The sequence below is a fragment of the Embiotoca jacksoni genome, unplaced genomic scaffold, assembly GCF_022577435.1.
Source record: "Embiotoca jacksoni isolate LCO1_2020_lvr unplaced genomic scaffold, fEmbJac1.0.p SCAF_5, whole genome shotgun sequence".
Taxonomy (NCBI): Eukaryota; Metazoa; Chordata; class Actinopteri; family Embiotocidae; genus Embiotoca; species Embiotoca jacksoni.
In genome coordinates, this window is record NW_027185403.1 from 4,310,124 (window position 1) to 4,325,482 (window position 15,359).

At 39.0% G+C, this 15,359-nt stretch overlaps 1 protein-coding gene across 2 annotated transcripts in view; it reads left to right on the forward strand.

Annotated features, from left to right (window-relative positions):
• enox2 (ecto-NOX disulfide-thiol exchanger 2) overlaps window positions 1–15,359 on the forward strand; it is a 169,401-nt gene that overhangs the window by 98,774 nt on the left and 55,268 nt on the right. For both annotated transcript variants that reach the window (XM_069170718.1, XM_069170719.1), the window contains one exon: window positions 12,473–12,604. In XM_069170718.1, the coding sequence (XP_069026819.1) occupies window positions 12,473–12,604 (132 nt within the window). The remainder of the gene's footprint in view (window positions 1–12,472; window positions 12,605–15,359) is intronic.

Consider the following 15,359-nt stretch of genomic DNA (forward strand, 5'->3'; position numbering starts at 1 on the left):
AAACCTGAAAAACTTAAACTTCAGGGCTTAAGAGTTCCATTAATTGTATTTATGTGGTGCCAAATCAGAACGCATATCTTCTCAGGGCACTTTAACATCAAGTCCTTGCAGCATTATAGAGAAAATCCCAAGAGAGAGCAGCTATACTTCAACCAAGCAGTATGCCATACATTATATTCCAAATGTATTTATTTCAACTGTGGGTCAATTGTTTAGGATCAAATTGCCTAACTTCAAGATGTGTTTGCCTTGCCCCCTTTGCTGTCTGTGGGTTGAATATACGATCAGATTAATGTTAGGATATGAAATGATTGGCACCGTGGGAGTGTGATTTAACCCTAAAATAATATCAATGTATTTTAGAGTATTACTGCTGTACCAATATTCTTCACAATGTAGCAAAAAACTTAAATACTGTAAAATGTCAACAGTTTAAGTTATACATTGTTTGACATGTCAGCATAGACGTTTGCCTTCAAGTATGCAGTAAAAAAAACTGAAATATCACCAAGGATTGTTGCACATTTGTCCTTTTTGAAACTACTCCTCCACGAAGCCGCGTTCAGCCACGCTTGCTGTTGTTGTATGTCCTACCGTTACACTAAACACTGCCTTAATCACAACATGATTTAAAAAAAAAAAAAAAAAAAAAAAAAGAAGTAAATAACCGTTATTATTGCAATATGGAACATCGTTAACTTAGCCACTCTTCAGTGATGTTTTTGTTCTCGTCTGTTATTTTTTATTTACAGTATTATGGGTGTAAATCTAGTAAGAAAAAGAGGGCAATAGCATTTTGATTTGATATTTAGATTTCTTTTCTGGTCATATTTTCTCAAATTTGTGAATCTCTTCACACCTTTCTCAACCTAGAGAACAACTCATTAGCAGGTCTGCCCTCCTTTGGTCTATCGAACCTGAATCTGCCTGAGAAGCAGCGAGATACTGTGGTGCTGCACAAAATGTTGTCTCCATGGTATAAATTAAGTTTCTGTTTTACTGTTCTGTTATTTGTTTGAAACTAAACTCGTACTGTTGTGGTGTGTTTGTGATCAGTTTGATTTTTCTGGTGAACACAGGGACTTTGCCTGAGATCTGGGAGTTATGCAAATTGCTTATAATCAGTCGCTTTCGGACATAATACATAATGGATGAGAGAAAGTTAAATTAATATAGAATGTACATGAACTTAGGTGTCTTATTTCATCAACGTCCATGCTTGTATAACTTAATTCCCATGATGTTTCTGATTCAGCACAGAGGTTTGAAGTCTCAACAGATTAGTTCAGAGGAAAGTTTAACACCCCATGAATTTATCATTTGTCTAGAACATATAAGTTTTACACTCTGCCGTCATATGACTGTGAAATTATTCACTTAGAGAAAACGCTGTAGGATTTTTTTTTTTTCCCAATTACTTCTCATGAAGGGCTCAATTATTTTCCCATTTTAAGCAGACACTCTAAAAGTTGTAAAAAAAAATAATTAACGGTTACATCAAAGCAGAATATCTTCAGCAAATACGGTTAAAATGATTACTGTATGTGACCAAATGTTTCATTATATACTGCAGAATCATATCAGAATATTACTTTTAAAATATAATTTTGAAATGTAATCGTTCTCAGAGTTTTTTGTTTTGTTTTGGGTTTTTTTTATAAAAAGGTTGGGATCATTCTTAAAAAGCAGAAATATCATATAAAGAAAAATGGAAAAACAGCTTGGAGTTGAGTTCTAGCATTTGTGCTCTGACTAGTGGCACCATTTAGGAGGAGGTGATCTATGACTGCTCTCGCTGCTACAAGTCACATTGATTCCAGTCACCCCTGAAGATTTGCACCAAAACTGTTTAGCGTTTTAGTCACTAGATCTCCAAACAGAGGCGCACTCAGGCCACAGTGGCACCGAGCCTGGTCAACAGGAACAGCATCGTGTTCCCCTGCTACCCCCAAGGACTGTAAATGGAGTGTTTCTGACCCTTTTTTCACTTCTATTGAAAATGAACGGACTCCTGGTGACTTTATATTGTACAGTGGACCAGGACAAACAAGAGACATCATATAGCAATATACAAAAGCTACTGTAAACAGAACCAAAAAAAATGCTATCCTTCCCAGGGGAAGGCCAGAACAAAGAGGAAGTAAAGCCAGCCAGAGCAACGTATACATTTTTCAAGATTGAACAGTCACTGTACTTTCTGTTTGTGTTCTGTATGGAAAATAGTTTGAATGTGCCTTTACTTGCAACATGCCCTCCAACCCATAGAACTATATCGATCTTTAGTTCCTATTCTCAAATAAAACCCAAAGGAGTTTTTTCTAAATTAGCAGCTCACGTTAGATTTAGGCATACAAAAATCTTGGTTAAGGGAAAATAATGGTTAATGGTCTGACTTGTGGTTTAAAACCAAAAAATGAACATCAGCCTTTGCTTTTATCACACCATCCACCCACCCTGCCTTCTCCTAAAAGGAAAAACTTTATACATTATATAGATGTTGTCTGAACTGTGTCACTTCTCTAAAACACCAGACTGTCATTATTTATACAAGGTCGCTTAACTTTAAAATGTAACTGGGGGGGGGGGGGGGGGTCGCAATAAGCTGCTTGCATAAAAGACCTATAGGGTCGTCTTTTTGGACAGTCTCGGAAAATGGGATTTGCAACCTTACAGTTGTTCACGTTCAAAATAAAAGTTTGGAAGTAATCTGAAAATGAATCCTGAACTATTTTAGAAATTGACTAATCAGTTATTTTCCAAACAGATAGCAAACGTTCACTTGTTCCAGGACCTATAGTTTTACATTTTGAGGATTTGTAGCTTCTGTTTGTCGTGTTTAAATTTAATATCTTTGAGGTTTTGGACTGTTGATTGGACTAGAAATTTAAATATGTTACCACTTTTGCAAAGTTGTTGACATTTTACCAACATATAGTTTAAAAACCGGTTTGTGAACCAACTGAAAACATGATTGGTAATGAAAATAATTGTTAATACAGCATAGAGCATAGTATCATATTTGCTCCTGCTGCTGTTGTCTATAATGTAGTTCTGTCGATATAAATGCTCATGAGGTTCACGGTGTTGAATCCAGTTTCAGACCTGTCTATGCAAGCTATCTAATAAAAGTAATAGGATCCTTTTATTGAACCCGGGTTGCTCGAACAGTTAATGCATGCAGAATTAAACATAGTTCATCTGGTTGGAGCAGTTTATTTTTATTCACTTGACTGTGGTGTATCACATAAACTGGTGGCCCTGGTCCCGCAGGATTCAATGCCAATTTCATCTTTTACGCTTGCGCAACTCGAAATGATCAAATTGCCAATTACATCTCCCCTCCTCAGATTGATGTTCTGGTAATAGTCTGTTTCCTCACATCTGTAGCATTAGATTGCCTACTCACAAATCAGTGTTTAATGATGTGACAGCTTGGCCAGCTTAAAATATTTCAGATTCATAGTCTCTACCGCTGTCACTCATCTACCCCCTCCAGGACAGTGGAATAGCGCTGTACATCATTTGCACATTAAAATGAGAAGACATTTCTTCTGCTCAGTAATGAGACGTGTCGGACTTGGTGTTTTTAAGAAGAGCAGTGTGAATGTAAAACCGGTGTGTGGAATGAAACGCGCTTCACAAACATTGCTTTACGCAATGGAAGCATATTTTGCATCAAGGTTCATGCAGTTATATGTGGTGCTTCACTGGTTCAAATTAATAAGCCAACAAATGGAAAAAGCAACACATAGCCCTACTCCCATCCCCGATGCTTGTCTCAGATACCCCAGCTGTGTTGCATTATTCTCTCAGCTGTGACAGAAATACAGGACAATAATCTGCTCCTCTGTAATTGGGCAGATTCTGTTGTGTCAGTGTGGACAGAAGGATGTCAGCCTTCTCTGTAAACGTGTTCATTAAAGGAACTTCCTGTCTCGGAGAGCTCATCATTCCTACAGATAAGTAGCAGCTGTTTGGGTGCATCATTAAGATCAACGCTACAATCAGTTTGCTCCTACATCCCGTCAGTCATGCTGTAATTTTTGGTTTTTCTTTGCGGCAGCGTCTGATGTTTTCAGATTTGACGATCAGATTAATCTGTTGCTTGTTAATCTCAAGATTGAATGAAGAATGCATTAAATGTTTGGCCAGAAATAAACTTTTTGTCTCAGCTGGTCAATATGTGTCAGGAATAAAAACCTTGCCGTTTGCTGCAGTTGTTGTACTTACCTATATTTACATACATTTGCGAAATACATAGTATGTGATTCACAAGATGATATTTCTGTGCTCACTTGTCTCTGGATCTAGTGGATTCAGAATTCCTTTCGGGTTCTTCAGACCTGTTTTGCGTCATCCAGCTCGGTATCACACCAAACCGTGTAATACAGGCATCAGTCCACTAGAGGATACCGCGTCAGTGTCATGTTTTGCTTTGCCTAAACGTGAAAAGTGCACGCATGTATGAGCAGGGTCGTAGAAGGAGGTCATGTGACCATGAAGAACGATGAAGTCAGAGTAGGGAGGCGTGTCAGGGGTGGTTGGGTGGATCAAACCCAGGACTTAAACTCAGGAGACCTGAGTTTTGGTTGCCGAAAATAAGGTTTTGTGCTGGTGTAATTAGGTTCCTCTCAGAGAAGTACATTGTAATAGGTAACAGATCATGTTTGAGAAGAGGCACGGCTTAAAGCATGTTTACATGGTTGCTATCGTGCTGGTAATTAGTGGAGGAAGCAGTAACTAAATTGTTTTTATTGTCTGCTGTTGTCCAGGAGAACTAAAGCCTCTGTTAGCCGTAGTTCTGCAGCAGAACTGCTTGTGCGGCCCTTTAAGTTGAATCGGTCCAGTTGAACCTGGTTCTGCTAGGAGTTTAGGTAAAAAGTTAAATTCATCAATGTCACCTCAGGATAACGCCTCAGTAATTCTGACCAATCAGAATGGTTCGATTGTAACAGCAGTATATCCGGGAACCACAAGTTGAGTTGAAAACAGTTTGATGTTTTTCCACCTCCAACCATCTGTTTTGCACTTTCAAAGCAGAGCAGGACACTTTGCTGCTCACGCTTCATCCTCCCAGTCTGACCAGCATCTAACAGAAGCATTCAAACGGTAGCATTTCAGAAGCCTCACCAGGCAGTGTGGCTTTAATGATTCCCCCACCAAAGACCAGTTTTACACACGTGTCACTTGATAGACATGCCCTGTTGTGTTATGGATTCTATTAACAACCTCGCGTCACATTATTGAGAAGGCTTTTGATAGTATTGACGTGGCGAGTCTACAGCTCTGTCTGTGATCTCTCTTTTTCTCTCTTTCATGCTTTTTTAAAAAAACATTTTTAATCTCCTATACCCCCCCCCCCCACCCCCCACCCTCAGATATCAGAGTAATCTGTTCTTGCCTGTCACCTCTCTCAGCTCGATAAGGAAAGGGAAGAGTCGCGCTCCTGTCCGGAAACAGATGTTCCTCCTTGACAGCATTGACACAAACACAAGGGCCTCTGCTGCATTTGTATAAAAATAACTACTGATAAGGCAGTCCAAATTTTGGTTGTTTACTATAATTAATCTGCCTATCAGTAAGACTTCCTCTTCAGGGAGATAAACGCTGATGTCCACTGCACATCACTGTCGTTTTCCTTTTCATCCCCAGTTGTCATATGTGGCGCTCATGGCTCTGCAGACCTCTGACGTGCGCTAGTGCGGCCTCTTTGTTTCATAGCTGACTCTAATCTTGCAATGTTTTTTAAGAGGCGGCTGCTGCATGGAGCCATTTCCAAACCGATGATGAAACTCATTTAGGGAATTGAAATCTAACATTTAGCTGTACTTGCTGAGCAAAGCTTGTTGGAGTGGTGACAGAGCTGCTGTAATGTGTTGCTTTATTATGTCATCAGTATTATTCAGTTCCTCTCAATGTGGATGATTTGTTGGGATGAATGAACATAAAAATGACTATCATTTTTTTTAATTTAAACATTGTAGCAACAAGAGGAGCTTTTGTTGAACCCAGGACTCTTGAGTGTTCGGTGAATGCTCGCCTCTGTGCCACTCGTGTGCTCGGAGATAGAATACTATTAATGTTGCACCATGAAAGTATAATCACATTCAAGGGTCAGTATATGATCAGCACCTCACTGTTGTATTCCTAAAAATAAAATGGAAAATCTACTGTTAATTGAAAATCATTCCTTTGCGGTGTGATGGTTGTCTATTGCTTTGTGCTGAGTGACAGATTGATATGGTGCGTATTGAATGACTGGTCCGCTTTCATTCATCTGTTAAAGACGCACACATCTTCTCCAGATCTCGATGACACCATGTGCTCGCTGCCCAAATGGATTTCTTAATCATGTAGAAGTGGTGAAGAAATTCAATAGATCAGATTCTGATGAGGGTCTCTGTGGGTCAGCGGGGAGAATTAATGAATAATTTCAACTCTGTAGAGAAAGTAGGATTTTGTCCCCTTTGACTCGCTGGGATTGACTGTTGCAAATAGTATCTGACCACTAGATTGGACCATAATGTTTACTGAATGTTCATTTTACTGTGGTTTTTTTTTTCTTTTGGAGTTGGAGTTGGAGTTTGACCTCTGCGGAGAATTTAGTTCTGGTTCGGGTTTCTAATCCAGTTTCAGAGTCACTAATTTGATTTGACAACCTCCACTGCCACCACCTCAGGAAGACCACGGTCACCTGTTGGACACAAAGGCATCATACATTCACTCTCAGCCTTCAAATTGCAATAAATTCATTTGCAAAGGACATCAGTTGCTTTCTGGTGCTTTTCTGTTACACTTGCTTTTCGACACAGCTTTAGGGACTCCGCATTAAGTTTGGATAGAATTAAGCAAGGCTCTGTGCAGTGAAATGCCCGAGGTCGTCTCTCATTAAGGTTTGGAGGGTAATGAAATGACACTTTTCTATCACAACACAAACACATTCGCCTTTTAGCTTCAGTAATGACATTACACAGTCTCAACAGGCAGCTTATTATACATTGTTTAACATTGTTTGTAATTTTTCACCTATTTATTGTTGTCAAATTTAATGAAATATAACCTTTTCTTATGTCCTCAGACAAATATGACTTTTGTGAATGAGTGAAAAAAGACAAAAAGTTACACACGGAAAGAAAATGCTTTGCAGTAACAAATACGTTAGATATGAGGACGATGCGGTGATCAGTGAGCTCTAACTAGTCAGCGAACAAAAATGGCAATGTTAATGTCATTATCAGTATTTATTGTCAGCCCTACTCTTGACGAGTTAATAAAGAGACACAATCACATACTCTGCAAGTACTGTTAATATATTGTTGCAGCAATATTAGTAATGCAGATATCCCAAAATCAAGGTCTCAAAAAAGAATTGTGAGAAAATCTTTCAGACTTTTTCTGCCAATCTTCCAGCACTCAACTCTTACTTCCGATTTTTATTTTATCCGAATTTATCGAGGTGATTGAGAGAGAAATGGCAGAGGGAGTTTCTTCCACAGTTTTGTCACCCCCCACGAGGCCGGACTGTCTTCGGGCCGCTTCTGTCATCCTTACATCTTCACTTTGTTGTCCTGCTTCTCTGGTCCTAAGTGAGACACGTTGTAGTCGAACACTCGGGGCACTCTTGACTGTGCCGCCACTAATCACCAGACCCCTACCAGTTTTATCATAATTAAGAGATCAAAGAAGCGGAGAGAAGGGCAGTCATACATTATTAAACAGTGTGTGTGTGTGTGTGTGTGTGTGTGTGTGTGTGTGTGTATGTGTGTGTGTGTGTGTGTGTGTGTGTGTGTGTTTGTGTGTGTGTGTCTTCGTCACATAAGTAATGGGAAGAAACTCTGATCTTTGAGCACATTTATCTAGTTTGAGGAGGCTTTCATAATTCATCAGAGATAAAGTTGTACAAATTGTCCTCCAAACAAGGTTTTCCACTGTTACTCACTTTTTTTTTATTATTATTATTTTATTTTATTATTTTTATTTGTATTACTCATTTTTCTATTTTGCCAAATATATGTGAGGTGGTCTTTTGAACTGCCTCCCAGGCAGAAATACGAATTGATAAACATTCATACAAACATTAAAAAAAAAAAAAAAAAAAAAAAAAAAAAAAATGCGTTCCGGGGAAGATTAAGGTCATCCACTCAGAGCACGTATGCATGAGAAGACAAAATGAGCCTGGAGTACTGAAGTATGGCTCCTTCACACGTCCTTCCAAATGGAAAGTGCCAGATTTCTCATCCATCAGTTTCCAAGATCAGAGAGTCAAGCTGGCACCAAATATTTGAGGTTTTATTCTTTGCTTTGTTTGGTGGACATGGACTTAATTGCGCTCCTCTGTCTGCTCGACCACTTTGTGTTCAGCGGTGGAATTACATTCTAAATGATTGTAGGTTTTTGCAGTTCCAACTTTGTGTTGATGACTATCACCGCGCCTCAGTGTTTTATTCATCGCCAAAGTGTTCGAAGTTCAATTGGAGAAGGCGCCTATTTTCACTCTTCTCTCCGTCATTTTGTATCATCAGCATTACATCTTCCTATTAAAAGCAACCTATTCTTTCTCTTTTGGTCTCCGCCCCTGATCTTTTCAGCTCCCTCTTGAATTTGCTCTCAAGGGGCTGTAATAAACTTGTAGTTAGCTGTTGAAACCATGCGCATTTTAGACTAAATGGCCTGCGGCGTCTCCCTGCCTGCTGTTGGGGCTTACGGCCAATGGGCCTTTAAATGACTTAATTTCCTATCTGCCTCCTGGGGGAGCTTTTAGGGGAGCTAAAAGCTGGTCACAGCCTGCAGAGAGGGAGTATCAGGAAAGCCTTGGGCTGCGGGTGGACCCCAGATGAATCAAAATCACCATCGCTTTCATCGCTATGGGCAATATTCAGAGTACAGAAATGTATCATGGTGATGCTGGTGTGGAGTTGGCCACAGGGAGGTCTCTTAACAGCATGTCCATTAGTATTGATTACTTTTTATCATCATGTTGTAGACTAATTTTACTTGTTACACTGAAATATACTTGTGTGTACTGGTATGTAATGTGCTTTGGTTATTTTCTTGATTGACTCGTTAATCATTTGGTCCATAAAATGTCAAAAATTATAGATTTTGCTGATTAAATATAAATCTAAGTTCAAAATGCGGCAGTATTTAATATCATAGAATGAAAAATGTAGAAATCAGAAAATACTCGCATTAATCATTTTAAAAAAAATGACAAACTAATAGTGTAATTATCTTTTTTTTCTTTTTTTCGGAGAAAGTTATTATCTAACTTTTTATACTCAAAAATCCTACTTTAAATAGGTTTATGATGCCACTGTTACATCTCTGATATTATACAACAGTAATACGTTCTCTTTTTTTTTTTTATCAGTGGCTTGGAGACAATGATGGGGGCACCCCGTGAAAAGAGATTAATGCGACCTCTGCTGCAACTCTATTTAAATCTAGCCAAGCTTAACCTGACTTATTTATTTTAAGCTCAAGTCTACAGAGCTCTACATTTGGATCTCTGTGTCATGAGGTCTTAGCTACACATGATTAGATTCTGCAGTTTATATACTTAGATGTGGCATTTACATGAGCTCGGAGTAACCTTAACCAATAGCCGAAAATAAAAGCTTATTTTTTGCTTGTGGCGATTGATTTTTTTTTTTTGTGGATTTTTTTGGTAATTTGACCTTAAATTGTGGGATCCGTTGAGACAACTGGTTTCAAAGCAGCAAACCAAAGTGCTTTAATCCATGTTTTCGGTTAAAGATATTTACCGACATTGATTCCCTTAATGACAGAACTGTCCCTGGCTCCTATTTCTCCTCTCTTGCAAGGTGAACCTTTGTGCTGTGTTTACATGTGCTTTGACATGCGTATGTCTGTGTGTTGATTTTTCAGCAGCTGTTTGCTGTTCCTCCCTCCGCTCTATTGATGTGATGACCTGGGATGGTTCCTTTAGGGGGAGCCGAGGCTGACTCCTGCCCTCAAGGTCGCTCTGCCGTACCAAACTCGAAAGCCCTCCGTGAATGACGTCCGAAAAGTCTAATTGATTTATGGAGGAAAGAGTGCGTGTTTGTGTGTGTTGGGAAAACATGAGACAATGGATGGGTCGATGAGGACGGCCAATAGATCAACAGGAACGGAGTTGTGAATGACGAAGAAAAAAAGGGTGACTCACAAACTGGACGCGCTAAATGAATAAGTGTTGTGGCACAAACAGATGACCTGTAGGATGCATGACTCGCATGCAGACAGTTTGTCTGCAGGGTCAGAGTGTAGAGGACTTAACAATGACCCGCACTTTAACACCTGTGACCCAACCGGTCAATTGCGTGAGGCTTTGAATGTGAGCTGCAAAAACTAGAAGCAGTTCATCCTCCGGTGAGGAACAGAAATTCATTCTGCTTGAATATCTGTGACCTCTGCGATGATTTTTCATAAAGGCAGTGCCTTGTTGTGTTTTCATTTACGGCAGATCGGATGGAAGGACAAATACAGATCTTCTGTTGTTATTTATCAAACAAAAGTTTGAAAGTCCACCTGAGCAATGTGACATTTTACTCTATCTCTGATTTGTAATGTTGCTAATTAGCTCTCATACCAATGGTTGGACAAAACAATCAATGAATGACAGTGGACTATGAGTAATTGTGATGTGCAATGTGAGTTTAGTTATTGTTAATTTCTGTCTGTATTGTAATACTTTTTAACAAATATCATTGTTTAAGAATAAAATTTGCATGACTTTCAACATCATTTTAATGTTAATATAACAAAACATATTGAATGATTCGCTGTTTATTTCAGTTCCACAGTATCTGTACATGTATGTACAGTATGTGTTTGTATATGTTACATTCCCAGACTATGTTGAATCCTGTAACTTTTTTTTTTTTTTTTTCTCTCAACTCTGATTATTTCATGAGGCCTCGGTTGGACTGAGGACATCGCCTGTGTGTGTGTGTGTGTGTGTGTGTGTGTGTGTGTGTGTGCGCGTGTGTGCGTGTGTGCGTGTGTTCGTCAGCACTGCACTGGGGACAGTTAATATACTGTAAACTGTAATAAAACGGCTATAAAAGAAGCTCGTCACCACGCCTCTCCTCCATTTTAACACCTCGAAAGTGTCCGCAGTTAATAGGGTTGTGTTAGTTAACAAGCCCGTGAAGTCCTCGTCAGCAGCATTATCACAGTGACACAGAGGCACGGCCGGTGTTTTTATCAGGCCCCTCTCTATGGCAGTGACTGCAGACGGCTCTGAAATTAGCAGCTCAGAGAGGGAGGCAAACGGCATCATTACACATCGCCAGCTGTGTCTGAACACCGGGAATACCGATACGGTGGCGGATTTTTTTTTTTTGCAGACGGACGCTCACGTTTCTACACGCAGAGCAGAGTGTTCGCTCTACGTGGGCTCTGCCACAGACCTGAGGTGTGAAGTGTGTGCAGGGTGCAGCACTTCTTCTCATTATTAACAGTAGTGTAGGCGTTGGCATCGGGAGAGAAGAGGACAGCTCGGCTCAGCCAGCAGTCACAGTAATTTACAGGTCTGTCGGAGAGAAAGAGGTCGAGCAGAGGAGAGAATTAAAAGCATTTAAGAGTTGAGAAATTGACTGCAGACGGGGAGAGTAGCCGCTGGTTGATGTATGGTGTGCTCATGTTGACTTTACTGCAGGGATTATTATATCAGGGCCTTAAATATGTTTGCTTTATTATGCAACACTTGGCAGAAAACTGAGTCCGGGGTGGTTGGTTTGAGATGATGTCTGCATATTTGTCGCGGTAAGTTGGTTATTTCTCAAAGTTTTTCAAGGTTTAGTAGCAGACTGCCTGGCAAATGCCTGATAGCATCGGGGGTTTGTGTTCAGCACCATGATAATCTTGTTTTACGCTTTATTATTTCATTACTCTGGCTTGCAAAAATAAGCTCTTATCTTTCTTTGGCGTACTCATTGGTGAACATTTTGTGTAGCGGTATTCCTATTTTGTAACGTGCTCGTGCTGTTCAAAGCAGGATTCTTTACTTTTGTGACCCCCTTTTTCTGTCATCGGGAGCCATTTCCAGTGGACCCTCCGTACAGGTCGCTGAGACAGGAAGGGTCAAAAGGCCAGGCTGTTGAATCGGTGTGTAGCAAGAGAACAAACAGCGACGCCACGATGAATAGATTCTGTGTGACAGTGCTGTGGAAATCACCGTGGTGTGAGACTGACTGCAGGGTCACAGAGGCGTCCCCTCTTCTATTCTTTCAGACAGAACACAGGCTTGAAGGAACAATTTGTTGAAAGCAGGCGACGGGAGATGCCATGACAACACCACACTGTTAAAATCAATCTTCTCAGTGTTTGATGTACCATGATTCCTCCTCTGGCGTGACCCTTTTAACATGTTGATTTAAAGGTCACAATAATGATACTGACTCTTCTCTCTGTTCCTTCCCCCTGTTTTTTTTTTATTTTATTTTATTTTTTTTCTGTCTTTCTGCAGAGGGCATCTGTAACATGACAATGGACTCCAACTCGATGACGATGCCTATGTCCGACCCCAACTGCTGGGCTACAGCCATGAACAATCTGGGGATGCCTCCCATGGGAATCACTGGACAGCCACTCATGCCAGGTACCGAACGTCACCGTGGCAACACCCAAACTTGTGTTGAAATTGTATTTCCGTATTCCACCGGCGAAGATATTGTACAAAGTATGACCATGACAGGAATTGTTTGTTTATTTATTTACACAATCAAATTCCATCTCGATGTTTTTGAGGTGAGAAATGTAATGTTTGGATCTCGTCACGTTTAGAAAGACCCTTGCGGTTAACTATAGATACAGCATGCTTAATATTGATCACACAATACCTGGTATCTTTTCTTGTTTTGTATGAGGATATTCTAGCCTCTGCATTGTTGATTTGTTCTCCTCAGAAATGCAGGTTTAATTATTTTGGCTGCAATATATATTTTATTTTGCCTGTTTTCCTTTGGGGACAAAGTAAGCTGTTGAATTTTTTAAAACAAATTAAATTGGACAACAAAAGGAAACGAGTAGAAAACGAATCAGAATATCAGGAGAAAGTTTGGGGTCTAAAGTTTTCTGGCATTTGAAATACATCATTTTGATGTTGTCAGAGAGAAATGAACAGGATGTTTTCTTATTTCTTCTATTAAATTGTGAAGTGGGAGGTTTGTGGATTTGTAGCACCGTCTTTGACTGCATTGTTGAGTGTAGTTGTCTCTTACCGTGGCTTTGAGGGATGAGAGAGACGTTTGTCATGTGTGACTGCATTGCTCATTTAACATAAGTATGCTGAAATAAAGAGGATGAGCTGAGTCACCAGGATGGAATAGCGAGCTGGTAATCAGTCTCAGAATGGCACACATAGGCCTGTCACAATTATTGCATATGCATCATGTTTATTTGAACTGATCGCAGTCATTTTAAATAATCGTTAGATTGTTTCCACTCATCTGAATAAAATCAGGCTGACGCAACCTACAGAAATCCAATGTCGCTTTCCAGCGTTTGTAGTTTGACTGGAGCTCGTTTAATGACGTCATCTTGTTGACATGAGTGGAGAATTATTGACACCATAGTGCATTTTTCATTTTAGTATTGGTGCTTGTCAATGTCAGTAATTGTTTTGTATATTGCAGTAATTGTATTTTTATTAAGTTATTTATGTCACATCTATCTATCTCTCTCTCTATTTATCTCTATCTATCTCTCTCTCTATCTCTCTCTCTCTATCTCTCTCTCTCTCTCTATCTCTCTATCTATCTATCTATCTATCTCTCTATATCTATCTCTCTATCTCTCTCTCTCTCTCTCTCTCTATCTATCTATCTATCTATCTATCTATCTATCTATCTATCTATCTCTCTATATCTATCTCTCTATCTCTCTCTCTCTCTCTCTCTCTATCTATCTATCTATCTATCTATCTATCTATCTATCTATCTATCTATCTATCTCTCTATATCTATCTCTCTATCTCTCTCTCTCTCTCTCTCTCTATCTATCTATCTATCTCTCTATATCTATCTCTCTATATCTATCTATCTATCTATCTATCTATCTATCTATCTATCTATCTATCTATCTATCTATCTATCTATCTATCTATCTATCTCTATCTATCTATCTATCTATCTATCTATATCTATCTCTCTATATCTATCTCTCTATATCTATCTATCTATCTATCTATCTATCTATCTATCTATCTATCTATCTATCTATCTATCTATCTCTATCTATCTATCTATCTATCTATCTATCTATCTATCTATCTATCTATCTCTCTCTCTCTCTCTCTCTCTCTCTCTCTCTCTCTCTCTCTCTATCTATCTATCTCTCTATCGCTATCTATCTCTCTCTCTATTTATCTCTATCTATCTCTCTCTCTATCTATCTATCTATCTATCTATCTATCTCTCTCTCTCTCTCTATCTCTCTCTATCTATCTATCTATCTATCTATCTATCTATCTATCTATCTATCTATCTATCTATCTCGCTCTCTCTCAATCTCTATCTATCTCTCTCTATCTATCGCTATCTCTCTCTCTCTCTCTCTCTCTCTATTTTTCTATCTATCTATCTGTATCTCTCTCTAGCTCTCTCTTTATCTCTCTCTCTCTGTCAATCTATCATCTCTCTCTCTCTCTCTATTTTTCTATCTATCTATCTATCGATCAATTTTTGTTTCGGCAAAGACATTTTATTTTTATTTATATGTTCCAATGTTCAATGCCAATAAATGGCTCTTCTTCACAAAGTATATATGTATTATTAAAGTTTTCTTATGTAGTAATAAAGTAGGCTTATACTATAATGAGGACATACAATGAATAGAAAAAGACAATGAAAGCACAGGGTTTTTTTTAGATGACAATTGATCATTAACTAAAATTCCACGATCCACTTTAATCTCACATACAAGCCAGTTGTGTCCGACAGGCCGGTATGACTCGGTCCAGCTGGGATCAGTAAAAAAAAAAAAAAAGTAACAGCCGGTTTGTGTTTTCAACTTGTAAACAATGTTAGCTTTTTTTTTTTTTAACAAAAAGAAAAAACCCTGTATGTCTGTTTGTAGTCAGTTATGCTTACTCATGACCAGGTCCTTTGTCTTGCACTTAGAGTACTTTTTTCTTTCAGCCTTTTCAGTTGGATATAATGTATTGATAAAATGCAGAATCACATGTTTCTTTGTACCGTCAGTAAATGACACTTGCATATTTTGTATTTAGTGCAGGTCATTGACAGCCTTCAGCTGTAAACTCTACTTGCTATTAAGTTACAATGTGTTACATCCTCAAAGTGGGTCAGAAGGTCAGAATAAGGGAAACTCAAGGGTTTATTCACAATGAAGAT